Here is a 22,023-nt window from a genome sequence, read left to right on the forward strand (position 1 = left end):
TGGTTACCAAATTCAAATGACCTGAAATTAGGTCACATGAGAGGCACTGCTGAGGCTGTACATGCAGCGATGTAATGGCAGTGTTTGAGCCATTTCATGTTATTATGTCTGTTAATGATTTGGTTTTAATGACACTGTGAAATACATTTGTGATGAATGAATGGGATCCCTTTGAACCCTCCATAAGTAGCAGGCTGCTGGTGGGTCGGTCAATAATCAAACCCGAACAACTTTATGTGACCTTCTGACGGGGCTCACAACATTTTCAAAGACACCAAATATGTCAGGTTGGATTTTGGGGAAATGTACAAAATAAATGCCGAAGACATGCAGAATATTTAATGGAATGGTGCAGTGGTGGAAAGTAACTGTGAATATTCATTCAAGTACTGTACTGAAGTACAATTTTCAGTTACTTGTACTTTTCTTGAGCATTTCCATTTTATACCACTTTATGCTTCTACTCCTCCACATATTATTGTAAAACATTGTACTTTTTTCTCCACTATGTATAATTTGTTCGCTTCCTTTTCAGAGTAAGGTTTTACATAAAAATCACATGATAACCTCATGAAGTGAAAGACATTTTTAACTATTAAACTATTAAGATTGTTGTACTTTTAGTTAAGTAAAGTATCTGAGTGCTTCTCCTGCCGCTGGCTCACCTTGCATGAAAAAGTCAGCATACAGGTAGTTAAAGGACGCACCGCCCTCTACTGACAAACTTTCTCTCTGCAACAAATCAGGACCGAAACCACCCACCAATCTGCTGCCCGTGTCAGCATAGTGATCTATCATTGGTCACTCCTTCCGGTGACTGTAATATCGCCTCCTTCTATTGGTTCTCCGTCTCGTAACGTGTCATAAACAGTGTAATGCGGATGGTGACAAAAATCTTGGATATAAATCTTTTAAATACGCTTATGATGAAGCCATAAAATCTAAAAGCGATTTCGTTTTGAAAAGGTGACAGAAAATGGAGGTAAGACGAGACAAAGTGGCTCGGTTTTAATAATCCTGCTAGCTAACGTTAGCTAGCTGCCACACAGGCAAAGTCCAGTTAGCAGAGAAATAAAGCTTAGTAAAGAAAACAGTTTGTCCTCTTGGTTGAGACTTCTGTGTTTTATCAGTGTAGCTGTTTAACTGCAATTAACTGATTGCAATGTTTCCTCTCTGAAAGCTACTGCTAGAAAAACGGGGGAAAAAAGTGTAAGTAACTAATGTCTTGACCGTTTTCCTACTTCAGCAGAATATTCAAAACCTTCCAATCGACATTCAGATCAGCAAGCTTTTGGGTAAGTCACACACAAATATAAAATGTGTTTCTGTGATCTAAAGGCTTGTTTCTTCTCCAGCTGAACTGTAACCAACTGTCGCCTGCAGCAGATGAATCAAATGATGCTAAAACCACAGATATTAATGCTGTCGAATCATTCTGTTGTTTAAATTATACTTTATTAAGGACAGAAGTGTATCCAATATATGCAGGACACACAAAGACACATCAAATGCATCATCATGAACTCAGGGGTCCAAGCAAAGAGGGAGGAAAGTAACCAGGGACAAAAAGGCATTCATTCAAAAGTCTAATCAAACACCAGCGTCAGTCTCAGATGCACCAGTATCAGTCCTCCGAGGTCAGATCCTCATGGCTTTCTTCATGGGATCCACATGTTTATTGAATTCATTGTTAAAAGCAGGAGGGATTAGTTAGAACCATTCAGTTTGCATTTGTGGTTGTGGTATTTAGCAAGTCAAAATAACAGATTTATTATAAAATGTGTTTCTTCATTTTCCTTTTTAAAACCAAACATATCAAAGAAAAGATCCTGAAAACAAAGAAAAATCTGCAGTGAGATATTTGGATGAAGGAAGTCTGACCAGCATTCCTCTGTCCAAAACGAATGTGAGGCATTGTTGAGTGATTGTGTGTCCACAGACTGGCTGCTGGATCGCCGTCACTGTAATCTGAAATGGCAGAGCGCAGTAAAAGCTATCAGAGAGAAGATCAATGCTGCCATCCAGGACATGCCAGAGAACGAGGAGATCAAGCAGCTTCTCTCCGGCTCCTGTAGGTCCTTCATAGACCAGGATTATTATTATCATTACATTCAAGTCACAGAGAAAAGCATCCATTGCACGAACCACAGTTATGACGGTGTTTGTAGGTTCCTCAGTTTCTGATAGAAGTTACATCGTTACGCTCCACTATTTTACATTTTAACTTACAGTAATGTGCATCATTTCCAGCTGCCATCTTTGTTTGAATCTTGAATCTTGAATAAAGTAGCAGCCTGGAAACTGCTTGGATCTTTTTTGCAATGCAGCAGACAGAATCTATGGTTTTATCCAGATGATAAGAGTCTATCAGGGGTCTAAAAATATCACAAAACAGCCTGAAATGTTGTGAAATGGTCTTCTGGATTTTTAAAGATCATCAGGCATCAGAGTAACTCATGTCTGTCTCTGTGACTCAAATGTAATGATGATACATGAGAGGTTTCTGTTGTTGGTTAATCGTTGTCCTTAGCCGAAGCTGTCGGTCCTCCTCATCCTCTGAATGAAGACTCGTACTTTGTTTTTCTGCTAGACATTCACTACTTTCACTGCTTGAGGATAGTGGAGATACTGAAGGGAACTGAGGCTTCCTCTAAGAACATCTTTGGCAGATATTCATCTCAGAGGATGAAGGTGAGAGGATTTAGTATCAAAGCAAAGTGGTCTGAGGGGATCTTTTTTCTGTTGTGTTCAGCTGCTAAAACTATCCTAGAATTAAAGATTTTAATTGTATTTTCTGTTTTTTTTCTAAGGATTGGCAAGAGATTGTGTCCCTGTATGAGGCAGATAATGTCTATTTGGGTAAGTGTAATACAACATGTATTTATCTTCATATGACATCATCTGTGCACAACATTAGGCTTTTCATTCTTCTGCATTTTATTGGATAGGCTGTTAAATAGAACTGATTTCAGTTCTAATGCCTGAAAATCTGAAGCGATCATCTTCTAAACGGTGGAAACAGCAGCAACTAAACTATAAACTATAATTGCATGTATAGAATTTTTTAATTGAAAAAAATCTCTCTGTGTCCCAGCGGAGGTGGCCAGCTTGTTGAGCCGCAATGTGAGCTATGAGGGTCCGGCTCTGAGGAAGCAGCTGGCCAAAGCCCAGCAGCTGCAGCAGGAGCTGAGCAGGCGGGAAGTGGAGTGCCAGAGCTCAGCCGCAGACCTCAGGGAACGCTACTATACCGCCTGCAAACAGTACGGCATCACAGTAAGTTCAGAACATGCACACCTGCACACAGAATCCTCTTCTCTGACAGGGAGAACATTTTGGATATCTTTGTTGGATAGTGACAGGTAGAGGCGGGCAGGAAATGGGAAGAGAGAGAGGACAACAAAGGTCACCAGCTGGAATCGACCCAGCAACGCTTGCAGCCGTGTGGCCTTGTGGCATGCACTGCAACCGTTCAGCTACCGAGGCGCTCCTGGGAACATTAAACCAAGAAAACCTACACTGAGATTGTTCCATGTTTACAATTCTGTCTGTCAGGCAGATGAGATGACACAATGCTTGTCCAGACTCTTCGTGTAGACGTTCGTCATCCTGTTGCTGGACTTTTTCCCTCTGACAGGGAGAAAATGTGCCTCGTGAGCTTCAGGCTCTGGTCAAAGAATTACCAGCTGTTCTTCAGGAAGTCGGGAAGGATGCAGCGAAGTTAGAGGAGCACATCCAGCTTTATGCCGCTTTCACAAACTTTGTATGCGAGTGGTGAGTACATCATCAAAATATGTCCTTCCATCTACCTGACTGTCTGTTAAATGCTTACACAGTAAAAAATAAGGCTACAGACACATAACATTTTGTTGTTTGTAGGTCTGAACCAGTCCTGCCGATGCTGACGTTTGCCCAGAAGAGAGGAAACACAACGTTTTATGAGTGGAGAACAGGGAAAGCCCCCACAGTCATTGAGAGGCCTGTTGTGGAGGAAGCAGCTCCTGATGCACTCACAGAGGATGCGGTTGGTGTTACTGTTTCTATACGTCGTATTAATCTGGGTCATATAATGAAACCTCCTAACTGTAGATTGAAGGAAAATCACTCAAGTAAATTTTTAGTTTTTAAATAGATTCTTCTTTAATCCACCACAGTCACAATCCTGTTACAAAATGATGTAATACACCCCCAGGATTCATGGGGCAGCTCTTCAACTAATGCCAGACTGGGTCAAATACATATATTAATGTGTCAGTTCTTGAGTGATTTTCCTCACCACTGACTCGGCGTGTCTGTTTTGTCTTTTAATACCCGCTTTAGATTGACTGGGGTGACTTTGGCAAAAGTGCCAACACTCAGGATGTTAGTTCTGGCGCCATCACAGTGGAGGATGGGATAGACTGGGGTATCGGTCTGGAGCCGAGCTCTGAGGTAAGACGTCTGAACATGTCTGCGTTTTGATTTCATATCCGCAGTACATATCTTATATTATTGAACTGTTGATATGTAGATGTTCAAATAGATCAAGAGCAGTTGTCTCCCTCCACAGGACGCTGCTGCTGCTGGTATTGACTGGGGTGACAGTGAAGCAGCTCCCATTGAAATTGAAATTGTAGACGCAGGCACAGACTGTAACTACTTTTCTTTTTATAAATCACTGTTATGGTCCCACAACCTACCACATGCTCTGCTGTTTAGATCTCTGTTTGCTGAAGTTGTGTGTCACCTCCTAGGTCCTGACGGAGTGGCGAGAGGCGAGGATGCTTTAACTACACTGGAGAACTCGCTGTCACGCAGCCAGTTCATCGATGAGCTCATGGAGGTAAAGACGAGTCAGAGTATACTTGTAAGACTGAGCATCCACTTGATTTCTGTGTAAAAGGTAATGTCGTCAGCATTGTGATTATACTCCTATAACAAAGATATATAAAAGTATAAACATGGCTGCAACTAGTTTACAACTAGTGTACAGTACACACATACAAACATCGCTCGCTCTCACCACTCTCTTTTTAGCAAGTTTTAACAAGCCACTGTGCACTACTTGTGAGTGAGTATTGGACTTACAATTGTTAGGTGGCCACAAACTGACTCCAATTCAATTATTGTCTTAGTCTGTATCTGCTGGATGCTCACACAACTGTTCACAGCATCAACTTCACTGAGTTTTATCTCAGTCTTGTTTTTTCAGCTTGTTTCCACTGCCCCCATGTGGCGTAAAGCAGTTAATGCAGGCTTCAGGAAGCTTTTTGTGGTAGTTAACTTGATTTTTACATGTGCAAATTCAAAAGAAGTTACTGCAAACAATAAGGACTATGGGAATGTATTGCAACTATTAGTAAAATGAATTCACAGTATTTGTTTAACTTGCAGGGAGTAGCAGGTTAGTTGACAGTTACAGAAAAGCAGAAATCAATAATGGTGTACATGGTTGGTTGAAGGAGAGCCACCAAGTTTTCTGTGGTATTTTATTTATTGGACCGCATTTGGATGATGGATTAGATCATCTGTCAGATTTATTCTAAGCAAGTGGCACTGGTTTCATGTGTTTGTACAGCTGGAAGTGTTCCTAACCCAGCGCGTGAGTGAGATGGGAGAGGAGGGAGATGTGGTAGCCATGAGCCAGTTCCAGCTGGCCCCTTCTGTCATCCAAGGCCAATCCCGTGAACATATTCGGGAGATGCTGTCAGAGGTGCAGGATCTTCTGGGCCGGCTCACCTCTCTACGGATGCAGCACCTATTTATGATCCAGGCGTCGCCACGGTATGCTGCCATAACTGATCCTCACAGGATCCACTTCAGTCAGCATAAATCATGTGATTATTTTATATATGTCAATATAGACAGTCTGATGTCATTTAAGCAACAATCCAGAAATCTGGCATGGGCGTCAGGGGAAAAGGGATGAGAGTTAGCATTTAAACCCTGTTCTAGCCTTCAGAAGTCTGATCATTATTTTTGTGTATAAAACATGTTGTTCAGGTATGTTGAACGTGTGTCAGAGGTGCTGAGACAGAAGCTGAAGCAGGCGGACATTCTGCTACTAAAAGGCGCCACAATGGCTGAGAAAAGGCAGGAAGCCTTAGAGGAGCAGTCCAGACTGGAGCCTCGTGTTGACCTGCTGGCAGGATGCACCCGGGAACTCCAGAAACTGGTACTGGATTACCACCTCCATTTATTTATGTTCACAAGTTTGGCAGTTTTCCAGCTCAATGGAAAGAGAAAGTTGTGTAGCATTTTTCACCCGTCTTAGAATACAGTAAACATAGAAAGCAGATAAGATTCAAATTTAGAAAATCTAAACATTTGTCATAAGATTATTATATCCTTGTTAATGTATACTACGAATTATACAGTTGCACATTAATTGAAAGAGATATATAATGCACAGAGGGTTCATAATTAAATATGTGTTACACCTTGGAGGGTGTCAGTAATAATGAGTATTATTGCCAGTAATCCTGATTGTTAATTGTTGTTTGTTTTGCAGATTGAAGCTGACATTTCAAAGAAATACCACAAAAGGCCCGTCAACCTAATGGGGGTTAATATATAGTGAACTTCACAAACGTTCACAAAAAATATTTTGTCATGGTATACTTGGAGAAATAAAAGGAGCATTTAATTTTAAATCATGTGTGTTCTTTACTTTTTGTGGATGAACACTGGGTCAGAAACATTTGACACTTTGATATAAATGTGTATGAAAGGTATATAAACTGTGTAAAAGTGTATAAACTTTGGTTTATCCATTTATGAAAGCATCTACTTTATGCTTAGTTAAATTGTTTTAGCTGTATAGATCATTTTGTTTGATTTGGTCTAATCTTTTTTTTTTTTCATTTTATTGGAATATTGCTTCTATATAGAACAAGGGCGATAGAAACAAGATGTGCATTGCACCATTATTGTTATTATTATTGCTATTATTCTTATTATTATTGTATATAAAACAAATTAAGTACTCACTATTGCATATTAAGTAAAGTAAGACATAAAATACCAATACAAGATAATTGCATAACTAGATTCATTGTATGCACACATTTCTTGGTTCGTTGGTAATCTTAAGAGACCGTAATTTCTAAATTCAGTAATGAATAAATATTTGAAATAATTTATAGAACTTGCACAAATGGATAGAAGATCAATAAAATAAAAATCGTAAACTGACAACGTCTCTGAAGACAACACAATTTATAAAACATTTTGACATTGAAGAGTTGGTGGAGAATATACTGTAAAATTGTGCAATATTTTCGTTTTAATTTGTAATTAATATGTATTTAAGAAGCTGTTTTTTCCCAGTGAATATCTTAAAAGTGTGACTTTATTGGAACAATGTGTACAATATTACCAGTGTGGGAATTTTTAGTCGGGTGATGAAAGCTTTCCACTAGAATGTTCTACGCATGCTCTGTGTGAAAGCGTGTTTTGGTGTCAAGCGGCGCTGCTAGGCTAGCCGGGCCAGCTAGCAATTTTGCAAGTCATGGTGGGCCATCCAATGAGGAAAGGCTGGAGAATGCAATATCGGGCAAGACTGTGGAACTTTTAATGAAACAGGACTTGATCACTTTTGTGAGGTGGCAGTGGACTTTTGGGCATGAAGACACAGTTGCAAAATCTTCATGCGTAAGTATTAAAGCAAGATGTTTTCAATTAACTAGTGCGTAAGACGATACATGGATTGCAGTGATTCATAGCATCAGCTAACGTTAGCAGACACATGGATGAATAAGTACTAATATTTATGGGTGAATTAGTGGATGCAGTAGTATGTCTGGCTTAAGACACAAGTTACTTTTTAAAGTACTTTAATGATTAAGACTTAGCGGCAAACTAGCTTCCAAGGCTAGCATAGAGTATGCTTTGAGTTCTAATAGTAGTTTAGCATTTTCGTTAAAACCCCACCCACACCTAATTTCTATTGGACGGTGGCTGCTGGAGTCATGTGTCGTCATCGCGCTTGAGGCCTGTGAATGGCTGTAAAATCTGTCAATCATCTTTTCACCACTTGTTGCTAGGGAGATTGTTTGATGCTAGCCACAGCGGAAGTAAGTACGTCTAAAATACAAGTAGAGGTACCTGTCACTTTTTAGGGTGATCAGAGATGCAAGCTAACTAGCTAGCGTGGTGACACGTCATATTAGTGGTACTTTTTGTTATTTGATAAGGTGATTATACATGTATAATAGCAGCAGCCTGGTCTCAAAACACAAGGTAGCTAACAGCTAACGTCATAAGGACGAAGATAGGCGCAGCTGTGCGAGAGGAGGGAGGGACCCTGCCTGCCACCTAACGTTGCCGTTGGTACGTGTGCTAGCCAGCCCAGCGAGCTTTCTCGACTCTCGCTTTCACCTTCAGCAGCGCCCACAAGAAGTAGTTGTCCTGTCAAGGGTGGGGTGATGCCTATAGCTCTGTGTTCATCATCTCTGGTCTGCTGAATCTCCAAGAACGAAAAGGCATTGCGCGGTGCGAACCGACATCACTTCTCTAGTCTTGGGAGGATGGAGTGGTTGCAGTGGGCTAGCAAGTCCTGATTTTTTATTTTTTCCATTACCATGTGCTTAATACAAATATAGGTAGGTAAGACTCGCGGGCCTTAGGGCTGGAAGCTGTGTTGTTGTAATGTTGAACTAATGTCGTTTGCAGAAGAGCAATAAAATGTTGTGTCTTACTTTGTCAGGAAGGGGAAGATGAGAACCTTATGAAGAGCAAAGCTTTGAGCACAAACTGGACTCTCTCAGAGTGGAAACCCCATCTTGGATCTTATAGGCCTTTTAAACATACACAATCTTGTTGAAGACCCTTTCCCCTCACTATCTTTAACTACTTTTTATGTTCATGTATACAAGTACAGAAGTATTGATCCAAGGTAGTTGGCCCCGTTTTTGTTTTTATTTTTTACTTTCACCTTTTGTTCCTTTGTAAAGAAATGCTTTACCTGAAAAAGTACTTCACAGAGGGCCTGATTCAGTTCACCATCCTTCTGAGTCTCATTGGGGTGCGGGTGGACGTTGACACCTATCTAAGCAATCAGCTGCCCCCTCTGAGAGAGATCATCCTGGGCCCTAGCTCAGCCTACACCCAGACACAGTTTCACAACCTGCGCAACACGCTGGACGGCTATGGCATCCATCCAAAGAGTGTGGATCTCGACCATTTCTTCACCACTCGACGGCTGCTGAACCAGGTGCGCCAGCTGGATCGCCTCTCTGTGCCGAGTACCGAGCTCAACACCTGGCTAGTGCATCGTGACTCCGAAACTGTGGTGTCCACCAGCAGCCAGTCCAGCCCCAGCATCACCCTGGACAATGGGGCCGGCCTAGAGGACGTTAACAACCCTGACGCTACCCCGGCCATGAGGGGAGGAAGTGGAGCACCTGAATCCACGTACAACCTGAACACAGCAGACAGCAGCCTGGGAGCTGTGGCCCCAGAGGGCAACCAGGAGCAGGGCAGCAGGGATGGCAATGACGACCTCACCAAAGAGGTACTGCAGCTTGTTTCTGCCTTCACCTGGGGAGCACCTGTCAACAGGAGGGGGCAGACCCCTCCTGTTGACAGGTGCTTGCTGTCACCACAGTCACCATGGGCCGAGCAGGATTTAATGTTAATGCTTTTATGTTCAAATAAGCAGCATTTGAAAAATTAAATGTTAGATTGGATGTCTGCTTTTCGAGCAGTCATCATCAAGTATCATCATCACAAGCCACAGATTCAGAAAATCATTATCAATTTAGTAATACCTTAAGACAGCTTGATAAATCAATCCTATTGTAAGAGCCAGTATCAGTCTTATAGACATTCGGGGTATGGCAGCAAAAGCACACGAGTATTCAACTATTACAAAGGATTAAAACATATATACTGAGTTGAGATGGGTTTACCAGCATCATTCATGATCTGCAGCCCTGTCTCTTGTCACTGTCAGATATTTTTAGTCAAACCAGTTGAGTCACATTCAGCTGGTCACATTTAATGTTGTGTGCTACCTTGAAATCCACAGCAAACAGACTGTAATTTACTCTCAAAACAGAACAGAAGAAAAAGTGTTCTGTACATGTCTCTGTGTGATAGTTTATTGTTATTCGTGGATATTTAGCTATTTCTGATTTTAGTTCTTTGAGAAAGCCTCATCATAAAGGCCATATTGATGCGGCGGAGTTGAGGTTGACGCACAGTCTTTGTTGGACTGTGATGAACCGAGACTTCTTTCTGATCACAAGGTGACCACTGTGTCAAAGTGTTCCTGTCATGGTTGCATCATCTGACTACATTTCTGTCACATGATCTCCTGCCACAATTACCCTTGCATAAGCGATAAACAGTATAATTGCTAGTTTTTACTTACTTGTCATGCAAGTAAATAAATAGTTTCGGTCATAAGAAGCACAGATATGTTGGGGCCGATTTGTACCTTCTACAGTATGAGTTAGATTTTAATACAGTGAATTCCTACACAATACCTGATTATTAAGGTAGCTTTTCTCTGCACAGGGCCATTTTTCAATGGTTGCTATATGTTCTTCCAGGACATTGACTTGATTGACATCCTATGGCGACAGGACATCGACCTTGGTGCAGGAAGAGAAGTGTTCAACTACAGCAACCGACAGAAGGAGAGTGAGGAGGAGAAGCCCAGTCCACGTGAAAACAAAGACGGGAATGAGGAACAAGAGAGCTGGAGAAATGGAGTGAACTTACAAGGGGCTCAGCCAGTGGATGGAGAGACAGGAGAAAGCATCCCAGAGCAGGTTTGTAGATTAAATGAATCCTTATTGCCAAGTGTCTCATCCAGTGGGATGGCCTGTCAGGATTATTACATAATTGCCTGATTGCGGTTTGTTGAGCTGAAAAGGATTTTTTCATAATCATTACAATCATTTCCATACAGCTGTATGAAAACAGCTGCATGAAACTAGAAGAAGCGTCATATTTCCCCTCCTCTGTTATGGTGTTATGGCACCTGAGTGGAGAAGGAGAAACATCTTTTCAGAGCATGCATGCGCTTCATCTATTATATCTATTGACCATAACATCATAGAGTTTAATTTACTGTATATGTTCAGTGTTCAATGCCAATAAATGGCTCTTCTTTTTAAGGTGTATGTGTATTATTGTGCTAGGATCATGCGTACTATAACAGTGGCATAAAATGAACAGAAAAAGACAAATTGTAAATCACAATTATTAGTGTGGCAATTAATCGTCAAATCTTACGGATGGTGATCGCGGTCGTGGGATGTGGTGCGTTTAACTGTCAAATGGCACATAACAAGAAAATGGAAAGCTGGGCGCCGCACACTGGTGAAAAACTAGATGACGTTTTATTGAGTTTTTATTCGTGTGTGGGCATTTCCAGTCAGTCTCTTTTCATTTGCCTCAAACATTGTGTTCGTCTGTAATAATTACCCAGTTTGAATACAATTTCATTGTTGAGTCACACCAGTCACTGAGTTTGGTCTCAGACAGTGGAAGGAGAGATCAAGCTGTCGCTGTTGTACGTGTGCATTGAAGTTATAGTGAGCTGTTATTTTATGAGGCTGAAACACTGTTGAACAGGGGCGCCCCAGTATCTCACCTGTCAGAGTGAGTCTTTAGCTGTCATGATCTGCAAAGAAGGACTATAATTAAATGACATTTATTTCAGGGCTTATCGTTTGAGGGATATTTTCCTGTAGACCTGTGGCCCTTCAGAATTGTTAGCCCCAGTCACTTATAAATGTAACCCTGCACACACATGCAACACATGCAACACATGCAGTGCTGGTGTTGATTCCTGATAGATCAGAAATGGAAAAAGAGTTCCAGCATAGGTGTGTTCAAACAGGTGTTTGGCAGTTTACCTATAAAAATTGAGTGAAATGAAGAGAGCACACAGTAACTATCCTCCTATAATATTCTGCTATAGAAAGCCTGTTTTTTTTTTTTGTCTGTTCATCACTGTTTCCGTTTCGTTTTCACAGCTCTTAATTAATAATAATTGGTATCCCTCTTTGGTTGTTCCCCAGCTCCCAGGTATCGGCTCACAGACTTCACTGTCTCTACAGGAATGCTTGAGGCTCCTGGAGGCCACTTTCCCTTTTGGAGAAGAATCTGAGGTAACATTAAATTTATCATATGTTGCAAAGCGAGATTTTAATATATTGCTTGATGTGAAAAGTGAAGTTACGATGGTTTTACTTTATGCGTGTGACATTTTCAATTAGTTTCCAGCCCCAGTTGTCAGCCCAGAAATAGTTTCCAATGAAGAAGCTCCTTCTACATCTCAGGGCCTTCCTCTGGCACCACAGCTGCCCCCAGCAGAGCCACAGTTAGACCTGGAGCAGCAGTGGCATGACATCATGGCCATCATGGAGCTACAAGTATGTGCCCTTTATAAAATGCATCACTTGTTGACTTGTGTGATATGTTTGTTTGTCCCGGGACCATCAGTATATTTGTTGTCTGTGGGTCTCTATATTTCATAAATTGTACTAAATTTTGGGGCTAAAGCACATTTGGAAGTTTGAAAAAAGAAGTGTGAAATGATACAGATTTAATATTTTCTTATTTAGCTTGAAGTGTGCTTTATAATCTGAGAAACATCTACACTGTTTGTTTCCTCTAACAAAATGTTTGTGTTCAAAGGCAATGGAGGTGAACAACACTTCGCTCCCCTCCAGCTCCAACAGTGTCGATGGCACAAGCGGGACCACGGAGGCAAACACTGTGGGAAACTTTGAGCTCTCTACTGGTTCAACGCCGGTCAACCAGGATGTCAGCCTTCACCAGGCCTCCCTCCCCAGCTGCAGCCAAGACTTCCCACAGATGTTCAATCCCCAGTTGGACTCTATTAGTATCACCCCAAGAACCACCATGCCCAGACTCTCATCCAGCAACTCCAGCAACATCAACTCCACGTTTGGATCCACCAACCTGACCGGGATCTTTCTCCCACCACACATCAACAGTTCTAGTAACAACATAACCTCCACGCCTATCCTGCCCGATCCGTTCAGCACCCTGCTGGAGGAGTCCATGCTCGATGAGATCAGCCTGCTGGACCTTGCCATGGAGGAGGGCTTCAGCCAGGCACAAGCGTCCCAGCTGGAGAATGAGCTCGACTCAGATTCTGGTCTTTCGTTGGACTCCAGCCACAGCCCGGCCTCCCCGAGCAGCTCCGAGACGTCCTGCTCTTCGGCAGCGTCTTCTTCTTCGACGTCTGCCACCTTCTCAGAGGAGGGAGCTGTGGGGTACAGCACCGACTCTGAGGTTGCCACTGTAGAGACAGAGGAGGGCGCTGTCGGGGGTTATCAGCCGGGGTACAGCAAGCTCTGCCGTATGAGCTATCAGGACCCCTCCCAGTTCCACGGCCTCCCTCAGCTCGACGGCATCAGCCACAATCATACTTACAACCTGCCACTTTCTGCTGCGTTCTCCGAGCACCCGGAGCTCCCCGTTTCAACTGGGAAGAAGACGGTCCGCGATAAGCAGCACTCGAAGCTTCAGCCCCACCAGGACTTGCTCGATAAGCACGCAAGTCGCGATGAACGCCGAGCCCGGGCCATGAAGATCCCCTTCTCCAACGAAAAGATCATCAACCTGCCTGTGGAAGAGTTCAACGAGCTCCTAGCCAAGCACCACCTGAGCGAAGCGCAGCTCGCCCTAATCCGCGACATCCGCAGGCGCGGCAAGAACAAGATGGCGGCCCAAAACTGCCGCAAGCGCAAGCTGGACACCATCATAAACCTGGAGCAGGGCGTCCAAGACCTGAGGCGCGACAAGGCCCGTCTGCTGAAGGAGAAGATGGAGTTCATTCGCTCCATCCGGCAGATGAAGCAGAAGATGCAAAGTCTGTACCAAGAGGTGTTCACTCAGCTGCGAGACGAGGAGGGCCGGCCCTATTCTCCCAGCGAGTACTCGCTCCAGTACAGCGCCGACGGCAGCGTGCTGATCATGCCCCGCAGCGTGACCACCGCTGAGCAGAACCGGAAGCCCGAGAAAAAGCAAAAAGACAAAAAGAAGTGAGGGAGGCAAACTGCTGTTTAATCTATAACTTTGCTAAATCAGTAAGAAAGATTTCTGCAGATGCAAGAGAGATGTCCTTTTTTCCTTTAAGAAGATTCTGGTGAGTAGAAAAATGGCATTGTTGACTACTCTTCCTGCATTAGTTTCTCCCTTTTCATTCTGTTCCTACGTTATTTTCCTGGAAACAACTTTTGAAGCAGAAGTAGCTCTTCGTTTGAGTACTGATATTTCATTATTTAAATGGGGGGAAACAATCAGCAAGGAGAGGAGGGATATAAAAGGACATAAAATGAGCTATTAGAAAAATGTTAGCTGCTCTTGATCCTTTTGCACCAAACCTCTGAGGATGGAGAAGATTTGTAGGGTAAAACAAGGGACTGGTATCGAGGAGGTGGGAGTAAAAGAACACTGTCAACGAGTATGGTTGGAGTACCTATGCACGGAAGGTTTTAAAGGACTATCCGATCACATCCCACCCTGGAGACTTCGAGAGATTTTCAGTCACTGCGGCGTTTAAGTTGCAAATCTTCAGGCAAAGAACAGCATCTACGGTTGTGGAAGATTAGATACCAAAGGTTAAAGGAAGTCCATCGTTTTAGGAGGCCATTAACACCTGTACTAACCAAAGGTTGTAAGGTGCACATCACTCGACCTGAATACATCTCGAATGCTCAAACACTGCACTCTAATTCTGTCGGTTTGTATGGCGGACCCCAGTTTTCGAGTCAGTTTGTCGGTTGCGGTTCTCAGTTGAGAAGGCCCTAAAGAGATTGGCTGTGATGTGTGGAAGGAGGATGTTGAGACGAGAAGGAGTCAGAGGCTGAGTGTTCCCGGGCTGGCCACTGCTAAAAGAGGCCTGGAGGCGAGGTCCTGCAAGAGGAGTGGATGGATGTTTTAGGGAGGAGGCGCACTGCATTGCTAAATGTATCAACTTCCTTATAAATTATACATAGCACTGTAATTTGTCTTTAAAAGGCTTGGCTATATGCATTTTGCCGTGTCTGTCGCTATTCCTTCGCTGCAGGTTTAAATACGGGAGCTGCGTTTAGGAAGGCTCTTATTAACTGTTCATAATCTGTAGTATAAGCAAGGTTATAGGTCTAGCCACATCAGCTTTATGTAAAAGTCGACACCATTTTTGTTTCTTTGAGAACTTCACACAGAGCCTGTAATCATAAGAGGAATGAAAGATACTGTGATGGGCCAGGAGCTCCAGAGAGTACTGTGTGATCACCACCAACTCCAGGCCGTCACGGATCACCCGTCGCTTCTTTCTTTCCTCTGTGATGCCTCATTTTGACTTAAAACAGGCCCGGTTGTCGCTGAGGTGAAGCGATGTCCCGTTTAAGAAACTTCTTTGCCAATGTCGCCCGACGGAAAGCCACTGGAGACGATTTTTTAACTGCTGTAAAGCTGAGGTGTTGGCTTAAATGTTACGAGTCCTTTGTTTGAAGTTTTTGTGTTAACAAAGTGAGCCACGTTGTTTCATGGGCTAAGTCCATTGAATGTGTGACCTGACGGTGTGTGTTGTGGCCACGATGATTTGAATGCCTTTGTTTCGCAATCTCATTACCTTCACTCAATGTTTTGAGAACCGGAGACGAATGTTCTCAAAGTAGAAGTGCTATTACTCGTCTGTTTGAATGAGGTCTGTCCGTACACGTCACACCACCCTCTTTTAAAAATGAAAACATAGGTTGCAGCTGAGATAGCAGTTAGGCTAGAATATTTACAAGAGGCTGAACATTAAGATGATGTCCAAAGAGTCGTTTTGAAAGGAGAAATGTCCTCATTAAATGTGATATTCAGGCATGAAACTCTGGTTAACATTCACTTCAGTGTAACCCAGTGCGACACCGACTATTTAGTACTGCTACTACTTAGTGCACTTTTTTTTTGTCTGTCTTGTTCTGTAAATATTTCCATGTTTGTGTTGGTCATGATTTCTGTAGTTCGTCTCCATAACAGTCTCACCCTCTGCTTTGAGTTTGGAGTAGTTCCCTCTGTTTTGAGATATTTGCTGGCAATCAACAATTGTTTTTATTGATTAATAAAGTGTTTTTATTTTCACCTGTGACTCTTGTGTTCTAGTTGTCATGAATGGTGAGTTATATGCGATGTTGGGAGGAGGCTTTATTAGGTTTTTATTTACGCTCCTGATTTTTCAGAAAATGAGACCTCAGGACAAAAAATAACCAAAACTACGGGATAGAGCTGCAAGGACTGATCGATCAGCAGAAAATGTATCGCCAGTTATGAGAACATTTCATTGTGCGTTCAAATGTGAGAGTTTGCTGCTTTTCCTGCTCTTAAATTAGACATTAGTTAATTCAAAGACATCTGATGACATCACTTTGATGCTATTGTTATGGGCATGTTTCACAGACCAACGATCAGAAGATTAGTCGCTATCGAAAATTATCCTGTTATATTACAAGTGACACCAGCATGAAACAGCGCAGTAACAAAAAGTGGTTTATTCTCCAAAACAGACAAGCAAGACGTTAATGAAAAACACTACAGAGATTACCAATGACCAAATTAATCACTGAAAAGGGTTCATTACCATACACCAAACAAGTCCTAAGGAAACAGCTAAGATGAACACAGCTTTGCCATCAAAAGCACTGACAAATCAAGTAAAAATGGCACACTAAAATAAAATAAAAACATCACCTCACTGATACGATTTCATAGCAAGATGACCGAGCACTGGACCAAATGTGTGAGAATGATACTGAAGTAGCCGAGCAGCTTTCTCAAAACTGGAGTCGATACTGAAAGTTAACACTGCGTTGTACATTTCAGCTGAAGCATATACACAGTTACATTATATCCAGATCAAAGTAGAATTAAATGAGTGATACTACACCAAAAGACCAATGAGTTCAATGGTGTCTTGCTTGTCTCCGTCCCCCTCCCGACCCCCCACAATCCCGTCGAAAGTACAATGAAGTTCAAAACTACAGTTTTTTCTTTCCCGCGGCCCCTCTTAGTTTTTGTCGTCTTTTTTCTCGTCTTCAGTCGGATATGAGTGCCAAGTAAGTCTCTCCTCGTAGAACGAGATGACCACCTGCGGACACTTGACGTTGGCCTCCTTCGCCGGCACCAAGTCGGCTTCATCCGAGTTTTTCCTGCACAAACACAAAAACTGATTCAGCCGATTTTCATTTGGCACAATGAGACACATTGTGTGTTATTCATCAATGATGTTCCAGCTTCAGCAGCATACAAACCATTTCATGAGGAACATGAGTTCTCCTGTGGAATCTGTAGCACCAATAATCCTCTCTGGATCCAGCCCTCGTGCAAAGCCCCTTAGCTTCTCTGTCTGAGGATCAAACGACGGAACACAACTTCAGTCGAGCACAGAAGGAAATTTCAGCATAAAAACTAACGACCTGCACCATGCCATGGTTCCCACCTGAATTTAAAACAAAGAGAGACAAACACAATGCCACAAACACTCTGGACTCTGGAGAAACTGCTGTAAAAGTGAAAGAAAATGTTTGAGGATCTTGTTGAAGTGTGCAGCTGCAGGAAAAGATCCTGCCTCATTGTTAACTGTATGTTGCAGCTCAGTCCAAACTTTAACAGTATAATTTCCCACAGCCCAAAGCGACGTCTTCAGATGTCTTTCTTTGTCCGGCAAACAGCCCAAAAATATTTAATCTGCTATCATGTAGAAGCATCAAATCCTCATGTTTGAGAAGCTGGAGGTGAATGTTTGGCAATGACTAATATTATTCTTCAATTATCAGAATAGAAGCAGATTAATTTCCTGTCGACCAACTGTTCCATTAACTGAATTTTCAGTTCCACATATCTGTGTGATGTTTTAAGGTTAAATGTTGTTTCTGCAGTTTAAAACATCTGTATTGTAATGAACTGTGTGTAATCCTGTCGGACAGTGCTTTGCAGAAACATTCACTCCCTCAGATTTCTCCACAGCCTCAATGGGCTCTTTACCATTTGACTAACAAGCAAAGTGCTTTTAAAGTGCAAAATACTTTTAGTTGTGACACACACGATAATTAAGACAAAAAGAGCAGACACCTGTTGGATGCACAGGTATTCACCTGAGTCAATACGCGAGTCTTTTGGGGTGTGTCTCAAACTCCGTCAGGTTAGAAGGAGACCGACTGTACAGCAATTCAAGTCTCACAGATTCCCGGTCGGATTGAGATCCTCGCCTTCAAGCGCTCCAGTGCAGCTCCGGCTTCGTGCTTCAGGTCTTTGTCCTGCTGGACAGTGAACCCCTGTCCTCGTCTCAAGTCTCTTGCAGACTGAAACAGGTTTTCTTTGCCGTGTTTGGCTCCATCCACCTGACCAGCTTCCCAGGACCTGCTGCTGATGTGCAGTGTAGCATAGCGTTCTGCACCAGAGCCACAAAGATCGGTTTGGTCTCATGTGGCCAGAGTCTCTTCTTCCACATGTTTGCTGTCTCCACAGACCTGAGGGACTTACCATCAGCCTCCTGGTTGCTTCTCTTCTTTCAGTTTAGGTGGGCAGCCTTCTCTTGGTGGAGCTGCTGTTGTGCCACATTCTTTCCATCTTCTAATGACAGATTTTAAGGTGCTCCTTGAGATATATTTAAAGTTTGAGATATCTATTTATAACCTGCCTCTGCCTTGTACTTCTCCAGATCTTTATCCCTGACCTGTTTGGCGAGCTCCTCGGTTTTCATGATGCTGTTTGGTCATATTCTCTAACGAACCCTGAGGCCTTCATGGAACAGGTGTATTCACAGGTGGCCTCTATTTAATTATATATATGTTAAAATCCATTTCAATTTGCAGTCGTAAAGTGACGAAATGTGGGAAAAGCCCAAAAAGGAGTGAATACTTATGCAAGGTTCTGTACGTGTGGTGACGTCTGCACCCAACCAGACTCTCCAGAAGTCTGCGGGATCCATGTGACTTGATGAATGTGGATTTGGACAACCAGAGTTGTGCACTCGCACACCTCCAGGGAACGAGTCTGCCAAGTGTAGTGAAGTCCAGACATTCGGGATTCAGCCTGAGAGTTTCCTGTTTAGAGGCTATGTGACCACACAGAGGGCATCCTGCATGAGGAGTAAGTACCGGAGGCTGTGATCCTGATCCCAAAGTACTGTGGAGCTGGACACCTGAATTTCTGGACAGTTCAGAAAGCAGCAACCTGCGTTGTGATGTGGTCTTCATGACAAAGAGCTGCTTACCTTGATGAGGTTTAAGGTTTGCCTAAACAACAACCACCTGCACCTCTATATCTAACCAACTGACTGAAGCTGGTTTAAATCTTAAAGAAATACAGACAAATGTCGATGTCAGACTGTGTCGATCAAAAAAGTTTATTTTCTGTCTGTCTTTTCTTTGGTTCGTCCACAACAACACACAGAAAAAATAAACGAGACAGATTATACACAGATTACTGATTACGTTGTTTAATGTGATTTTAAATTCGCCTGCTGTGTTTCGTTTGTCTTTAACAGATCTGGACCTCTGACGAGTCGTGAACTCGTGCAGGTGCATCCATTCGTGCATGTTGGTGGTCAGCTGGCTGTTGGCTGCGGTCTTTGTGAATGATGATGTGATGTGAGGGATGAGTCTGTCTCTGTTCTCTGAGCTACAGCACACTGAGCCCAGTACTCAGTGTTTGTGCTGCTTAAGATGGTGAGATGTTTCTCAGTCAAGGCCAAATCAGAACAAATGTAAAATCTTGGAACATGTTTCTGAGCACAGAATGTTTTACACCCGATGCAACAGAAATCATACGACTCACCCCTGAATATGACACCACTATGTCTGTCAGTATGCTAGTTGATATCACTTGTTTTCAACCAGTGGATTATTGTTACTATGACATTAGTGAATTTGGGTGTGAGTGCAGCACAGAAACCTGATGCTGCTCTCTGCACAGGAGGAACCACTTCAACCCTTAACGGAAAGAACTGGGACTTACGTCGTCTTTCTTCTTCTTCGTTTTACTTTCATCTCCTTCTGCATCGCCGGCCGCCTTCCTCTTTCCATCGTGTGCGGATTTCTGGGACTGCAGAAATTCTGCAATCAGATCTGGACAGTCCAGGTTGTCTTCTGGCTCCCACGTGTTATCTTCCCTGCAACACAAGCACATGAAAACACAGCATGTGTGTCATTAAGGATGCAGCCACCTGTTAAAATATGCTGGTGTCTCTTTCATTTAGAGGGCTGTATGACGACAACAACTCCCCCCAGAACACTCACTCAGAGAAGCCTTTCCACTTGAGAAGATACTCTACTCTCCCTTTCACCACCCGCCGATTCAGGACCTTTTCCACCACATACTCTTCCTCCTCCTCCTCTTCCTCTGGCACATCGTCTGGCTTCTTGTCCTTCTTCTCAGGTGAAGTCATCTTGCTCTCTGATTGGTCGGAAACAGGAGGAATGAGCAGACACTTACTGATCCTGAAGACACCCACCCTGGAAAGGCTGCTGAGACTTGAAACTGAAAAGTGTCGTTGCTGCTGGTGTTAATGTTCAGTGGCAGTTTAAGATGCTCACAATCGTTTGGGACACGTCTTACTTTGTCTTTTCTCACAAAGGGATTTTAAATCATTCTTCTGCAGTTTCAAACATTCATAGTGCCACTTTGTGAACATACAGTATTCATTCTTCTTCGACACACACCTTTCCGCACAAGGACAAGTGATACAGAGAAATTTATGTTAGGAAATAATGATATATTAAACCTTCTGTAACAGTGGGACCATCGTTAGGGGGTTCTGTAGTCAGGCTCATACTCATCAGGTAGACCTGGGGACCAGCAGGTTCCTGGTCAACGTCAAGATTGTAGCATGATGGAAGCAAGCCGGAATCAATGTGGTAGAGAGGAGAAAACAGCATTGGAGAATGGGGTTTAATGACAGGATACATGGGCAACAGGGTTAGGCAATGTAGATTAGCAGCATGTGTATGTTGATTTTTAAAAAAGACTGCCTAATCTGCACTGTCTGGAGTTACCCATGTATCATGGTTTAAGACATGTGTAAACTCACTGGAAATGGGGTAGGGGGTATTTGAGTTTGATCGCAGTATATGTGGCCCCTAATCAAATGCATTACTGATCACCTTCTATCAGAAAATTACAGCGTTGCCTCCACATTGATCACCTGACTGGTGGATAAATGCGCGGTGGCGGAGCGGGACGTGTCTGCAGGTTACCTTCCAGCATCAACACTGCACAGGAGATATGCAACACCTGGCGGCGTCTTAGCGGACTGTAACGTGACTGTGAACACGCAGAGCCGCTGATAAAATAAACCAGACTACTTTAAATTAGCATCGCCGCTGTGTGAAATGCATCCCGTGTGCTAAACTTTAAGGGGATTTTTGTTGCTAGCGTTAGCACGCAAAAAGAAGAAAATCACGGCACGACAAAGCCCGAAGGGACCCTCAGTTTGCAGTTAGCTGGCGTCTCCTCCATATTGCTTTCGCGTTGGCAACTAATGTGACATATTCTGGGATGTCTGTCGATTAGAATGATTTTTTGCTGTCAGACATTATGTGAAACGCGTCTCCTGAATACACATTAGCGTTAGGCGCAGCGCTAGTTTTCATCTCCATTGAAAATATGCACATTAACAGCTAGCTAACACTGGACTCGTGCACAATCAAACGTTACCGAAACAACACGTTAGGAGGGAGGAGAGAAGACCAAAATCAAACTTACCGATGACTTACAATGTAATTTTTTTTAAGTTCCACCCGAACCGAAATAAAACAACACGACAATCTTTGCCTGACAATTAAATAGTAATAACGTCGCTGTTTGTCTTGGTTTGTTGTCAAAATGCAGAGCCGCTAGCTTGAATACTGTGAAATGTACCGTTTCCGCCCCTTCGTCTGGTATGAGAGAAGAAAAAGTCCACTGGTCCGTTGGAGCGCGAGGCTCGAGCAGCTTCGCAGATCATTAAACATGTGGATCGGCTCGTGAGTGGAGCAGCAGCCCGCGCGCTGCCTGCCCGCCATTTATAGATCTGTGACTGCGGAGCGT

At 43.1% G+C, this 22,023-nt stretch overlaps 3 protein-coding genes across 8 annotated transcripts; 2 read left to right on the forward strand and 1 right to left on the reverse strand.

The window, feature by feature from the left end:
* The first annotated feature begins 846 nt into the window (after positions 1–846).
* Positions 847–6,628, forward strand: cdk5rap3 (CDK5 regulatory subunit associated protein 3). 2 transcript variants are annotated; one of them, XM_041962866.1, is made up of 14 exons: positions 847–982; positions 1,247–1,295; positions 1,940–2,071; positions 2,591–2,691; positions 2,811–2,859; positions 3,095–3,273; positions 3,635–3,771; positions 3,877–4,021; positions 4,318–4,428; positions 4,547–4,628; positions 4,731–4,819; positions 5,555–5,760; positions 5,980–6,151; positions 6,488–6,628. In XM_041962866.1, exons 1-14 carry the CDS (start codon positions 977–979, stop codon positions 6,551–6,553), a joined length of 1,524 nt encoding a protein of 507 aa, XP_041818800.1. In that variant the 5' UTR covers positions 847–976; the 3' UTR covers positions 6,554–6,628. The 2 variants fall into 2 exon arrangements, with proteins under 2 accessions (XP_041818800.1, XP_041818801.1); XM_041962867.1 differs by having other exon boundaries at positions 855–982; positions 1,250–1,295.
* An 843-nt stretch (positions 6,629–7,471) lies between these two features.
* On the forward strand, positions 7,472–16,087 carry nfe2l1b (nuclear factor, erythroid 2-like 1b). 2 transcript variants are annotated; one of them, XM_041963187.1, is made up of 6 exons: positions 7,472–7,629; positions 8,684–9,490; positions 10,533–10,754; positions 12,012–12,101; positions 12,210–12,365; positions 12,631–16,087. In XM_041963187.1, the coding sequence occupies exons 2-6, from the start codon at positions 8,933–8,935 to the stop codon at positions 14,008–14,010; spliced, it is 2,406 nt and encodes an 801-aa protein (XP_041819121.1). In that variant the 5' UTR covers positions 7,472–7,629; positions 8,684–8,932; the 3' UTR covers positions 14,011–16,087. The 2 variants fall into 2 exon arrangements, with proteins under 2 accessions (XP_041819121.1, XP_041819122.1); XM_041963188.1 differs by lacking the exon at positions 7,472–7,629 and adding an exon at positions 7,670–8,579.
* A 385-nt stretch (positions 16,088–16,472) lies between these two features.
* On the reverse strand, positions 16,473–21,900 carry cbx1b (chromobox homolog 1b (HP1 beta homolog Drosophila)). Of its 4 annotated transcripts, none has more exons than XM_041963219.1 (6): positions 21,711–21,900; positions 20,720–20,801; positions 20,235–20,391; positions 19,954–20,107; positions 17,247–17,341; positions 16,473–17,144 (listed from the first exon to the last, which is right to left on the reverse strand). In XM_041963219.1, the coding sequence occupies exons 2-6, from the start codon at positions 20,772–20,774 to the stop codon at positions 17,003–17,005; spliced, it is 603 nt and encodes a 200-aa protein (XP_041819153.1). In that variant the 5' UTR covers positions 20,775–20,801; positions 21,711–21,900; the 3' UTR covers positions 16,473–17,002. The 4 variants fall into 4 exon arrangements, with proteins under 4 accessions (XP_041819153.1, XP_041819152.1, XP_041819155.1 ...); XM_041963218.1 differs by having other exon boundaries at positions 21,700–21,900; XM_041963221.1 differs by lacking the exon at positions 20,720–20,801.
* Positions 21,901–22,023: the final 123 nt, after the last annotated feature.

Source organism: Chelmon rostratus, chromosome 21, assembly GCF_017976325.1.
Source record: "Chelmon rostratus isolate fCheRos1 chromosome 21, fCheRos1.pri, whole genome shotgun sequence".
Taxonomy (NCBI): Eukaryota; Metazoa; Chordata; class Actinopteri; order Chaetodontiformes; family Chaetodontidae; genus Chelmon; species Chelmon rostratus.

Excerpts from the sequence above, each read along its gene's own strand:
- nfe2l1b (XM_041963187.1), top strand. The coding sequence starts at position 8,933 with ATGCTTTACCTGAAAAAGTACTTCACAGAGGGCCTGATTCAGTTCACC. Across the intron at positions 9,491-10,532 it reads ATGACGACCTCACCAAAGAG|GACATTGACTTGATTGACAT; the intron begins GTACTGCAGCTT and ends ATGTTCTTCCAG. Across the intron at positions 12,102-12,209 it reads CTTTTGGAGAAGAATCTGAG|TTTCCAGCCCCAGTTGTCAG; the intron begins GTAACATTAAAT and ends ATTTTCAATTAG.
- cdk5rap3 (XM_041962866.1), top strand. Across the intron at positions 2,072-2,590 it reads GCAGCTTCTCTCCGGCTCCT|ACATTCACTACTTTCACTGC; the intron begins GTAGGTCCTTCA and ends TTTTTCTGCTAG. Across the intron at positions 4,022-4,317 it reads ATGCACTCACAGAGGATGCG|ATTGACTGGGGTGACTTTGG; the intron begins GTTGGTGTTACT and ends TACCCGCTTTAG.
- cbx1b (XM_041963219.1), bottom strand. The coding sequence starts at position 20,774 with ATGAGTATGAGCCTGACTACAGAACCCCCTAACGATGGTCCCACTGTT. Across the intron at positions 17,342-19,953 it reads CGAAGAAGAAGAAAGACGAC|ACAGAGAAGCTAAGGGGCTT; the intron begins GTAAGTCCCAGT and ends TTTGATCCTCAG. Across the intron at positions 17,145-17,246 it reads CTCATGTTCCTCATGAAATG|GAAAAACTCGGATGAAGCCG; the intron begins GTTTGTATGCTG and ends GTGTTTGTGCAG.